The sequence below is a fragment of the Eumetopias jubatus genome, unplaced genomic scaffold, assembly GCF_037043125.1.
Source record: "Eumetopias jubatus isolate StellerSeaLion01/CBP00866 unplaced genomic scaffold, mEumJub1_p1.0 scaffold_9, whole genome shotgun sequence".
Classification (NCBI taxonomy): domain Eukaryota; kingdom Metazoa; phylum Chordata; class Mammalia; order Carnivora; family Otariidae; genus Eumetopias; species Eumetopias jubatus.
Genome location: NW_028274815.1, coordinates 53,373,048 through 53,385,859, shown reverse-complemented (window position 1 = coordinate 53,385,859; position 12,812 = coordinate 53,373,048). Strand labels below are relative to the sequence as shown.

The 12,812-nt window shown below is 42.3% G+C and overlaps 1 protein-coding gene and 1 pseudogene across 2 annotated transcripts in view; one reads left to right on the top strand and one right to left on the bottom strand.

Annotated features, from left to right (window-relative positions):
- The window catches only part of GFPT1 (glutamine--fructose-6-phosphate transaminase 1), a 56,936-nt gene extending 52,527 nt beyond the window's left edge, over positions 1–4,409 (bottom strand). Inside the window, exon 1 of the mRNA XM_028116292.2 lies at positions 4,330–4,409. Within this exon, the coding sequence (XP_027972093.1) occupies positions 4,330–4,336 (7 nt within the window). The 5' untranslated portion in view covers positions 4,337–4,409. The remainder of the gene's footprint in view (positions 1–4,329) is intronic.
- On the top strand, positions 4,335–9,098 carry LOC148163534 (uncharacterized; annotated as a pseudogene). Its single transcript, XR_015768943.1, has 2 exons — positions 4,335–5,020; positions 8,908–9,098. The product of XR_015768943.1 is annotated as an uncharacterized LOC148163534 (transcript).
- The last annotated feature ends 3,714 nt before the right edge of the window (positions 9,099–12,812 follow it).

Below are 12,812 nucleotides of genomic sequence, written 5' to 3'. Positions count from 1 at the left end.
GCCTCTGCCTTCATATACTCAACTTCTCTAATCATTTCTTTACAGCCAAATGCAATTAATTTCTCTCTGCAATATTAAACATGAATGACCTTCTACGTCTGCAGATTCTGTCCAAGTCAATACACTCCTTTGGAACTCTTCTGCCTCTAATCACTGCTCTTTGGCCCCTTTTCCTGGAATTTTTACTTCTTCTTTCAAACCCCATGGCAACAGTTCTCAAACTATTTCTGCCTCCATTCACTGCTGGGTAAATGCCACCAATGATACCTCTCACAGTGCACTAATTCTCTACCAGCTGGCACTATTCCTCAACCTAAGAGTACTGCTGCTGGAGTGCCTGGCTGCCTCAGTCCACAGGGCATGTGACTCTTGATCTTGGGGTTAAGTTCGAGCCCCACAGTAGGTGTAGAGATTACTTAAAAAAAAAAAAAAAGTACAGCCCCATTACCTGGAACATCCCCCCCCCAACTAGTCTCTGAATTTCTATTCAACCCACTTGTAGACCAGAACATGGCAATGAACAATTAACAAGAAATGCCTACTAACACTCACAGCTGTTGCACACCTTGTGTTGCACCTGCATATTCACTGTTCCCTCCAACCAGACAGCAATTCCTTGAAGGCAATTCCCTTATGTTGGTTATCTCTCCGAAGGACAAAGCACCAACTATATAAAGCCATCACTTCAAATATCTTCTAATGCTCTCTAGGTATTTGAAATGTACAGCCAAAAATTCCTTTATAAAATTAAACATACTCTTAACATATAAAAAAAAAAATTCCTAAACCACAGAAAGAGAACACTACTTTGCAGGATGCTAAATAGGGATAAGGTGAAATGTTCCATAATTAAAGGTTTAAGAAATATGGAGTTAAAGTTAACAGGTTTATTTGTAGAACTTTCTAGAAACTTTTATCTTACTAATTGTGAATCTCCAAAAGCAGAACTTCCCACACTTGTATTATAAAACTCTTTCCCACCTTCTATTGCTCATAACCAGCACCTATTAACTTCTCTCTTTCCAGGGAACACAACTGAGGAAATACTTATTAAGAAATAAATTATTTTCTTTCACAACTACTTTATATCCAGTATGATTTCCAAGGATATGTTAATAGAATTGGTTTTACAATTTATCCTAGTAGCCAGCCTCAGCAACCCTCAATTACCTCCAAAGCTATTAGATAGTATTATTACAAAAATCTTTTTAAGGATTCATTTCAGGATACTTTTAAATTATAAGGTCCCTTACTGCTTTTAAATATGGCTCCATTTACAAAAAATTCCATTTATATACACCATTGGATCAGAGAGTATACCCGCTCTTCCAGGGACAATGTCTAGAGGCATTCAGAATGGTCCCATGTATGACATACCATCACAGGCTGTCCAAAATACAGGCTCTAACAAAACTAGGCTGTCCCAAACCCCTGGTAATAGAATTGTTTACGTTTATACCAAGGAGGTTGGAAAAGCACCAAAATCCACATGTGGCATGTGCCCAGGCCAACTTTCGAGGCGTTTGTGCTGTGAGACCTACAGTTCTTATGAGGTTGTCTAAGACGGAAAAAACACATCAGCAGAGACTGCGGTGATTCCATGTGTGTTGTGTCAGTGACTGGATCAAGCATGCTAGGTTTACTGAGGAGAACAGTGTTTTGAACGTGTTGAAGCAACAAGCACAGAGTCAGAAAGCTAAATTTAAAAATGCAGTTTTGAGTAATAAAAAAAAATCAAAAGAAAAAAAGAAGGGTATAACCCTACATTTATTAAAAAAAATTTTTAAAAAACCACAACAGTACAATCTGTTAAAAGCTGTGGGTAGCTTAAGTGACTTGCCATTCACCAAAACAAAAGGTAGTACAAATAAAAAAGGACAAAGTGTATTCTAAAGAACCAAAAATAAAAGGAAGATAAAATAAATTTGGAAAACAGGCACACTATTATTCTTCTCTGGGAGATTTACAACACTTACTAGCCCACTAAAGGTTCCAAGAAACCTTCCAAAAAAAAAAAAAAGCCAGTTCAACACTGTTTAATCTATTGCTTCCCAAATTTACTTGACTGTAGAATCTTTTTCTTTTCCTGATTATTATTAACATCCCAACATAAGCTGGTAAACACTATGACAGTGTTATCAGTGTATCTGATTGGAAAAAGCGTATCAGAATTTTCTGCCTTCATTCTTCTGCTTCAACACTGTAAAGTGTTGAAACAAAATAATCTTTTAGAAAAACTTGGAATAGGCAGCAGGTAATCAGAAGGTAAACTTCTATGGGTCCGGGATGGGTGATATAGGTGATGGAGATTAAGGAGGGCACTTGTCCATGATGATCCCTGAGTGAGGTATGGAATCCCTCAATCACTACACCGTACACCTGACACTAATGTAACACTGTTAACTATACTGGAATTAAATTAAAATGAAAAAGGTAAACCTCTAAATTTTCCTATCTAATCTCATTCCCACTCACTTCCCCTGCCTAGAAATTTTATTTCAATGATTGAGATATGGGAAGAAAATAAATAAGTCAGGGGCACCTGGGTGGTTCAGTCGTTAAGCGTCTGCCTTCGGCTTGGGTCATGATCCCAGGGTCCTAAGATCGAGCCCCGCATCAGGCTCCCTGCACAGCGGGGAGCCTGCTTCACCCTCTCCCACTCCCCCTGCTTGTGTTCCCTCTCTCACTGTGTCTGTCAAAAAAATAAAATATTTAAATAAATAAATAGTCATCCTTTTAACAGTTAAGTTTCAGAATTTACATTAAAGAGGAAATAAATTCTGAACTCTATTCCTGGAATCATGCAAAACTCTGTTCCGGATTAAAAGCAGGACCTTGGAAATGTTTCAAATACTTCAAATATTTCCTTTTAACTGGTGGTTTCCTCGGCAATAAAACTATGAAATGGGGATATTGGCTGCGTGAAAACTCCTACTTATCTAGTCTCCACCCCAAAGCCTCACCCTTATCTGAACCTTTCTAAAGCAAATCTGATTTTTCCTTTTATGGTACTTTTTTTTTTTTTCCTGAAACAAGATGAAGAAGAAATGACCCGCAACCAGAAAGCCACGTACTTAACTAGGCACACACCTCATCATTTAGGAAAAGTTAATTACCAAATGAAGCATCTTGGGGATTAACAGTTTGCAAATTCACTACTTCGCAGCTACAACCTAAATAATGTTTTTCAAAACCACTCTACTAACTAGGCACAGCTAAAGTATAACTGATTCCAAAGTCAGCTCTAATCTAATAATTTCAGAAACTATTTATAGATGTTTCTGTTTTGAGTGTTTTTTTTAATCTATGCTAAATTTAAAACTGCTCATTTTTGGAAGCTGAAATTATCATAAAGTTAAATACAAGAAAAATATACACTAATGAGTACAAGCCACCTCCTCCCAGGATATTCTTGCAAAAGGCTGTGAAGAATAAGTTTCCCAGATAGCTTCAATTCTATTACAATACTACTTCCCTTAAAAAAGGGTTCCTTCTTCCAGGTGTAAGGTTAGTTATAAATTTCAATAAAAGCAGCAGGAATACTTTCCACCGACAATGGCCAAGTAAATACCTATTTTGGAGTTTATCAATCATTTCAGATATAATTCTAACAGTCCCCTTTACTAACAGTTTTAGGGAATATTAAAACTACTAAGTCCCAAAACATGGAATAAAAGGTGTTCATAGGTGTTTTAAATGGGTGCATGTGCACGTGATAACGCATGTTACGGTCACTTTCGGGCCTCTTCCACCACAGGATTAGGTCTAAGCCCACTCACCAAGTTATTGATTGGAAATGGTTTCTGTTGAGACAGGGGGCGGCAGGAAGTAAGATTACGTGGAATGCCATTGTAGTTCTAGCTGTATATAGTTCTGTTTCTATTGGGCCTGCCCGAAAGAAAGCAACTAAAAATAAGTATTTTTAAAAAGATAAAACCTAGAAGAAAGGAAGATAAGTTCAAGCGATCTCACCTGATGTTCCACAGGTTGCCTCACTCACCTGATGGACTCTTGAAGGCAAACCGCTCCACACCTCAGTTCCCTCGGCCCTCTCTCCTTTTCCAAGACATCTATCTACATTTTGGTTCCCTTCTCCGCGAAAAACCGTCCCCCTTGGCCCCCCCAGATCCACTCTAGAGCCCGCCCTCCTCTCAGGTGCCTTCCTAGGTCCACCACCCCCATCCCGCTCGCAGAGGCCGGCCTCCGCACCCAGCACCCAGACTTCACACCCTCACACTCCCGCTCCCGCCAGCGCCTCCGGCCTCGGCGGCGCCCGCACCGCACCCCAGCACCGCCCCGCAACACGCCCCCCGCTCGCAGCCCCCTTACCGCACATGATGCAGAAGGCACGGTCCGCGGGCGAGCGGCGAACGGCTGGCGAGGTCGGGAGCGCGCACACGAGCCTCGGGGGCGATTCGCGAGCTTGGGGGCCCGGGGCAAGCCAACACGACTCCCTCGGGGATGCGACGGCCGAAGCAACGACAGCCTTCTCGGCCTCCCGGGCTAGCCCGCAACTGCCGACGGGCCCCGCCCCTCGGCGCGCACCGCGCCGCCGCCGCCGCCTCCCGCGGATCCCATTGGGCCTCGTCCGCGCCGCTCACGCGCAGCTCCCGCCTCCCCGCGCCGCCCCGCCCCGCCCTCGAGCCCACGCAGGCGCTGGCCTGCTGGCGACTGAGACGTGGCACCAGCCAGCGGCCGCATCCGCTTGGGGTTCCTGGAGCCGCCCGGCCGCCGGGCGAGCAGCTGGAGGAACCACGCCATGGGGGAGGAAGAAACTCAGCGGCTGGCAGGGAAAGACGGAACGTTAAGGAAAGAGGAGGATGGAATTGTCAGCAAAGCAAATAGCATTGGAGCACGCGCCCAATGCAACCCAAGGCCCCAGGCTCCGGCAGACTACGAAGCGGCGGCGAAAGGGGAAGAAAGCGGGAGACCTGAAAAGGGGGTTCTGGGGAACAAATAAACAAGTCAGGCTGGAAAGGGACATAAGGCTGAAGAAAAATTGCAAAGAAAACTGAATGAGGTAGGGAGGAAGGGAACCAAAATTCTGGATGTAAAGCGCCGTTCAGGTTCGTCCAGTCTTTCTGGTGACAGGCAATTCAGTTCCGGACTTAAGCTCTGTGTAATATGCTTGGCCTCTAACGCCCTCCGCACCCCACCCCACTCCCATTCATTGCCTCCCTAACCCCCAGATTTTGGCAGAGCGGATTCGGGGGTGGGGGAATGTAAAGCTCAACGATACAACACTGTGCTCCTGGGCTTGTGAAACTTCTGGCCCAGACTTCTGATGGCCCACCTGAGAAGACTAGGAATTGCCCAGATTTGACAGCCTTACGTTTGACTCACTGACGATTAATTCTGTGAATTAATGCACCACTCCTGCCAAGAGAGACTTAATCAGAGAGAGATGATGTTTCTGAGAATTTATTATCCAAGCATTTGCTCTAGGAAGATTTAAATGGTATCTTTAGTCAAATGTAGATGGTTATCATAACTATTAATGGCTCTAGATTAGGATCAAATAAAAACTTGATTGGCATACAGAACATGGCATGGATTTCTGACCCTAGTTATCTGGGCTTACCTCACACCATTGTTCTCTTCCTACCCCACCTTCCAGCACTTTACACTCCCAACAGTGCTACACCGTTTCCCTACTGCGCCAACATTCTCAAATATTTTGTACACATTAGTTACTCTTCATGGAATCCCCACCCGATTGGGGAAAACCTATTTTTTTCTCCCTAGACAGACTTAAGGACATGGATTAAGCTCTCATTCTTTGACCTGCCCCCTTTAAATCAATATACTTCTGACGTGTGTGTGTGTGTGTGTGTGTGTGTGTATTTCCCTCCTAGGCTGTTTCTTGAGGCTAGAACAAGCCTTTGCATACCTAACACCTAGTATAAACCCTAGCACAAAATAATGGATCAAAATGTTTTTGTGGCACCTAACTGGCTCAGTCAGTGAAGCATGCAACTCTTGATCTCAAAGTCATGGGTTTGAGCCCCATATTGGGGGTAGAGAGTACTTAAAAAAATAAAAGAATAAAATATCTTAAAAAAATGTTTTTGAAGGAGTGAAAAAAGCCATATTAGTGGAATTGACCTCCTATGACTTGTTATATGATCAAGTGAACGAAGGAAGGGCTTTTCAGATTTTCTTAGAGGGAAAAATAAATGCCTTTTTATTACTTGCCTCAAAGAGAGGCTAGAAAAATGTTACATTTAACTAATCGAAGTCTTTATCACCTAAGAGCCCTTTAATATTTCAGGCCCTTCAGCCCCTAAATGACCCCAGAGCAAAGTTAAAAAAACAGTGAGCTGTTTGTTAAATAGACAACACATTTCTTGATTCAAGAGGCAAAAGACTGTGGATGTACATCTTAGCCTCAGAACCCTCATCTAGGAGTTTCTAGTAAGACTGCAGTGATATTGCCAAGGAGTCAAGGTAACAAAGAGAAAAGCAAGGGGTTCAAAGGTATTTTAGTTTGAGCATGAGAATTTTGGTGCTACTGCTGGCACTTTCTTTGTGTCATCATCAGGTTTGCTAGCAGTGCACAAAGGTGTTGTTCAATCACACTTTGACTCCTTGGTGATTATAGTTAATAATACTGTGGGTTCCACATTTTTTTAGATATACCAACTAGAAGCCCAATGGCCTTCTGCCCAGCCAGGATGTATGGCAAGAGGAGGTTGAGAGAAACTTTGAAAGTCAATATTTTCCCAACCCAATGCAACAAAGAGCCCTTTATAACTATGCTCCAGTCAAGACACTAATATGAAAGAATTCTGTTTGACCCCCATCTCTATAGAGCTTTGCCTTAGCTGGACCTTTGGGAATAGGGGCTGGAGAAGAAAATAAATGATCTGTGAAGGAAAGGAGACATCTGGGTCTAATTCAAACATCTGAAGAAATGGAAAGGATTTTCTCTCCTCATCAAAAGTTCTGAACTAAGCTTTAAAAAAAAAAGGAATGACGGTAAGGATGGTGTCATCATCTCTTTAAGTCCATTTCTCTGTTCATAGATTTCTCCTGTTAAACCTGATGGCTCTGTCTCCCCCATGCCATATAGCCTGATGGGCAGAAGGCCATTAGGGTTTCCAGCTGCCATTTCTAGAGAAAAGGAACTGTAATTAAAATAGCTTTATAAGATTTTTAAACGGGGGGGCAGGGAGATGGCTCCTGGGTGCCTCAGTAGGTTGAGCCTCAGACTCCTGGTTTCGGCTCAGGTTGTGATCTCATGGGTTGTGGGATCAAGCCCCATGTGGGACTCCCCACTCATGGGGTAGTCTGCTTAAAGATTCTCTCCCACTGCCCCTCACCCCACTTGGGTGTGCACTGTGCACACTCTTTCTGCCTCAAATAAATGGATAGAATCTTAAAAAAAAGATTTTTAAATGTCCTCACGTTTGTGATTTTTGTTATCCCTTACCTGAATTCCAATAACAAATAGCAATAAAATTATTATAATAAAAAATGCCTAGATACAAACTTCCAGTTATAGGTCTGGGGAATGTAATGAACAGGATAGTAACTATAGTTAATAATACTTCATTGTATATTTGAAAGTTGCTGAGAGTGGATCTTAAAAAGTTTTTATCATAAGAAAAAAAATTGTAATTATATTTGGTGATGAGTGTAAACAAGACTTATTGTGGTGATTCTTATGCAATATATACATATAACCGATCATTCTGTTGTACACCTGAAACTAATATGTTGTATGTCTGTTATATTTCAATTAAAAAAAGAAAGGCCTGTGCGTAACAAGAATATGGGGAGCAGGGATACAAATGTCCCAGTTTTTAGGGAGTCTTGTGGAGAAATGTACCCTAGTGGGCAGAGAAGATGGTGGTAAGTATCAAAGGAAGAAGAAACAGATGGAGCTACTAAGGCCTATAGAATAAAAGGCACCAGTCAGGGCCTCAGCAAGACCCCTTCCGTGAACCCCTCTGGTTCCACCACCATCCCAATTCATCCTATATACCTTCACACCAAAGTGACCATTCAAAAACACAAATCTAATTGTTTCTCCCTGCTTCCAATTCGGTGGGTACCCTTCAGCTACAGGATTAAGTCCAGACTCCTATGTACACACACACACACACACACACAGTTACCCAGGATTTCATTCCTGCCGGTTCTATCAGCATCATTTCCCACTACTCTACTCAAGCAAGCATCTTCTGGTCTAGCTATACTGAACTCATTCCCTAAGAATGGACTACGATGCTTTTTTCATCTTTGCGTGTGCTCTTTTTTGAAAGGAAGCATTAAAAAGGTAACCATATGTTACATAGGGCATAACTATAGAGAACTAGTCACAAAATGGGATTATAAGGTGACCACAAAGTTCCTTTGTCCAAAATTACCTCCACTCCTTACCTATCACATTGCCTAAACTCTTATCTGTATTTCTATATTTGAGGCAGAGCACCTCGCCTTCCCCCAGGAGGTCTACAGTAAGTCATTATCTTCTATTAACACTTTACAGTGACACTACATATAGAGTTAATTCTTATTTGGATACCAGGTATGAAAAGGTCACTGAGGAAATGAGAGTTTTGATGTGGATGAAGTTGATTCTGAAACCAGAAAGAAGGCAGATCTGGAGAGATCACCTTGGCTGATGACACTGGTCAAAAAAGGGACAACATAAGGGCATGTGGAATTGAGTATGATAATGCAGAAAGAAATGGCCAAGATATGGAAGAAGGAATCAGAAATAAGTTGGTGATGAAAGCGAACTCTGCCCTCTATAACGGTTAATTTTATGTAACAACTTGGCTGAGCCACAGTGCCCAGATATTTGGTCAAACACTATTGTGAATGTTAGTGTACTTTTGGATGAGATTAATACTTAAACCAGTGGACTTTGAGTAAAGCAGATTGCTCTTTATAATGCAGGTGGGCCTCACACAATCAGTTGAAGACCTGAATAGAACACAAGACTGACATCCCTGGAGCAAGAAGGAATTAGGCGGCAATCAACCTTTGGACTTCAACTGCAACATTGGTTCTTCCCTTGTGTCCAGTCTGACAGCCCACCCTGAAGATTTCAGACTTGCCAGCCTCCATAATTACATGAGCCAATTCCTTGAAATAAATACTTATAGAGAGATAAATAGATAGATACAATTCATTTTGTTTCTCTGGAGAACCTTAATACATCTACTTAATGTTGATCTTCCTGATTTTCTCAGTGCTGAATATATAAATTTGTTTTAAATTTCTGAAGGATAGAGCTTTTAATGACAAAGAATAGAAATCCACTCAAAGTAGCTAAAGAGGGGATTTAATGGCTAATGTCATTGGAAAGGACAGGGGCACAGCTTCAGGCACACCTGTATCCAGGGACACAAATGGTATTGTGAGAACTCCCTTTGATTCTCTCTCCCTGACCTTATGCACAGGGAAATGACCCTCAAACACCTCTGGAATCACATCTTTATAGTTTGCAGTCCAAGGGGAGAGACGCTATTCCTCCATCCTCACTTTTCATATTCTAGGCAAGGATTCGGATGGGTCCAATGCAGACTCCTATGTCCCACTCATTCGTGTGGTAGAAGGCAGGACACTGTGATTAGACAATTTGACCAGCGCCACATAGTCACCAGAGGCACACAGAGCCAACAAGAGAGCCAGCAATTCCCCCAGCACCATGTAGACTCCTTTTCCTCAAAGGAAAGGGGAAGGTGTTTCTAAAAAATGAAGGGACACCTGGAAGACACAAACAAAAGATGCCCACTACATCAGGTGAACACAGCCTTGACTGCCCCACCAGGAAACCTCAAGCTTAGGAACAAAGGATGTGGACTCCCACTAGAATTAGTATATTCCCCTATATTCCTCTCTGCGGTGCCTCCAACTTTTCCCAATAGGCAGAACCTGGGGCAGAGTTTTCTAGCTCTGCTAGACTCTACTGCCTAGAAATTGTCCACAAATAGGAAACCATGAGATTAACCGGTCCTATCTACTGTTTCTGTTCTGTAGAATGTGATCAGAGCTGGAATGGAAACAGACCATTCATGGAACTGCCCAGGGCTGAAAGATCACTAGAAATGTAAGGTGACAGAAAAAAAAAAAAAAATACTATTTCCTGGTTTCTTTCAGGTGATACAAAGGCATTTCTGCATAGCCTGCAAGAACCCTTTCAAGATTGCATAGATAACTCTGTTGTGGGGAAATGGAGTATAAAGTTGGGTTTTCCCAAAGGGATATAAATTCCCACCGGACTGAAGAGCAACTAGCTTCCTACTGCTGGAAAAAGGGTGGTGGTGTAGGGAAGGACACATATGCACATACCACTGCTTTGGCTCATTAGAGTCAGGAACAAATAAAAGATGGAAGACTTTGGCCCACTAGAAAGCAGCACCTATGAAGGCAAGGAATGCTCTCCTCCATCAGGTGTATGTGGGTCTAATCCCCTTAAGACAAAATATAGGGTCTGCAGCCAGAATGCCAGGGTTCATATTCCTGGCTTTTCCACTGAAGTTGTATGGCAATGGAAAATGTACTTCTCCCTGTGCCTCATGGGGACAGTAATAGTTACCGATCTCATAGGGTTAAATGACTTCATAAATGTAAGGTGCTTATAATAGTGTTTGTCACATAGTGAATGCCAATGAAAGTTTGCTATTTTTAAATATTTTGCTCCTTGTCATTCTGGATAGCGCTCCATCCTAATTCTCATTAGCAAAAAATCCTCCAAGTGCTTGGCCGACTCTTGGCCAACAATCTGAGTTTCAAATTTCCCATGTTTATAAAGGTTTTCAATAATACTTGCAAGATTTTATACATTTTGGGGGACTAATTTTTGTTTTCACCAAATACAACTTAATGTGAATGATTACTTCTCTTTTTTTGTGGACCATTTAGGAGAAAACAAAGTATAATTTAAAAATTCAAAAGTAAAAAGTTTTACCTGATTAAACTACACCTTCTAAATTAACTTTTGATTGAAAAAGTGGCTAAATTAATTTAAAAATATATTGTGTTCATTTTAAGATTGGTATTTGGCACCATCTGCCACAAATAAAAAAAGCAGTAAAATTAATGTACCAACTCCTCCATGATTTACCAAGGCTCTGTTAGAAGGAAATCAGCTTCAAGTGACAGTACCTGCCAACAGTAGTTGTTCAAAACAAGGAAACCTCTTATCTCACATGATACTCTGAAAATGGGTGGTTCCCAGGCTAGCTCAAAAGTCAATAATGTCCTCAAGGATCCAGGCCTTGTTTCCTTCTTCTTTGCCATTCTCAGTGGACTGGCTTTTCATCATGATTTCAAGTTGACTGTCATAGCCTTTGACATTAAGTTTTCACTCTACAGCATACCAAACAGGAAAGAAAAGAATCGAGGGGAAAAGAGCCCTCTTTACATAGATTAACTCTCTTAATCAGGGAAGAAAATCTTTTTAAAAAAATACTCCGGGCGCCTGGGTGGCTCAGTTGGTTAAGCGACTGCCTTCGGCTCAGGTCATGATCCTGGAGTCCCGGGATCGAGTCCCGCATCGGGCTTCCTGCTCGGCAGGGAGTCTGCTTCTCCCTCTGACCCTCTTCCCTCTTGTGCTTTCTCTCATTCTCTCTCTCTCTCTCTCTCTCTCTCTCAAATAAATAAATAAATAAATAAATCTTTAAAAAAAAAAAACACTCCAGTAGACCCTCTCTTCCAGCTCGTTGGCCACAGCTGGGTCATATGTCCACACCTAAACTAATGACTGGCAAAGAGAAAAGGAGTTAAAATGCCTGGTTCAGATTAGTTATAATTAATCCCCTGAGGTGGGATCTACCTTCCCTGGTCACATCACAAATGATAATTGACAGGGCACCTGGGTGGCTCAGTTGGTTAAGCGTCTGCCTTCGGCTCAGGTCATGATCCCAGGGTCCCAGGATCGAGCCCCACATAGGGCTTCCAGCTTGGCAAGGAGTCTGATTCTCCCTCTGCCACTCCCCCAGCTTGTGCTCTCTCTCTCAAATAAATACAATCTTTAAAAAAAAAAAAAAAAGAAATGATATTTGAAAGGGCCTCCACCACTAGATTCTGTAGCACTCCATTCGGCCCACTGTTTGCTTCTGTACCATTTCCAGGGAAGGACTTTCACTTTACACTCAGGCCGTATTTCTCTTCTTGCAGTTACTAAATACATTTCACAGCTTCCAGATTCTGTTTACACTGCTCTGTATGTCTAAGAAGGTCTTCCCCACCTTTCCTCCTTGTTCCTCATGGCTGCTCCCTTTTGTAGAAAATCTTCCCGTTACCTTGGCCTCTCAGTTCCACGATTTCCTTTCCTCCAAGAATCCAATTCACTCCCCACTTCAGCCACTTATTTCATGGCCATACCCAAGACTTGTCATTAACTCTATCTCCTCGTTTCAATTTCCTGTAGCTTCTTAAGGGCAGGTTAATGTGTTTGGTCTACAAAGCAATTCCGAGAGTCTGACCTGAATTCATCTATAATAGCTCAGGGAACAAATTCTCCAACCCCACTGTCTGGTTCTATGAACCAAAGGACAAACATATAAACTTTAAATCCCAGCATTCACAAATCCTGGTGTTCTTCCTGTTTCCATCCCTATTTTTTTTTTTTTTTTAGATTTTGTTTGAGAGGGAGAGCAGAGTGAGAGAGAGAGAGCATGCACAGAAACAGGGGTGAGGGGTAGAGGGAGAGGGACAAGCAGACTCCGTGCTGAGCAGGGAACCCAGTTTGGGGCTCGATCCCAGGACTCTAAGATCATGACCTGAGCTGAAGGCAGACGCTTAACCCACTGAGCCACCCAGATGCCCCTCCATCCCTATCTTAATATCGATAC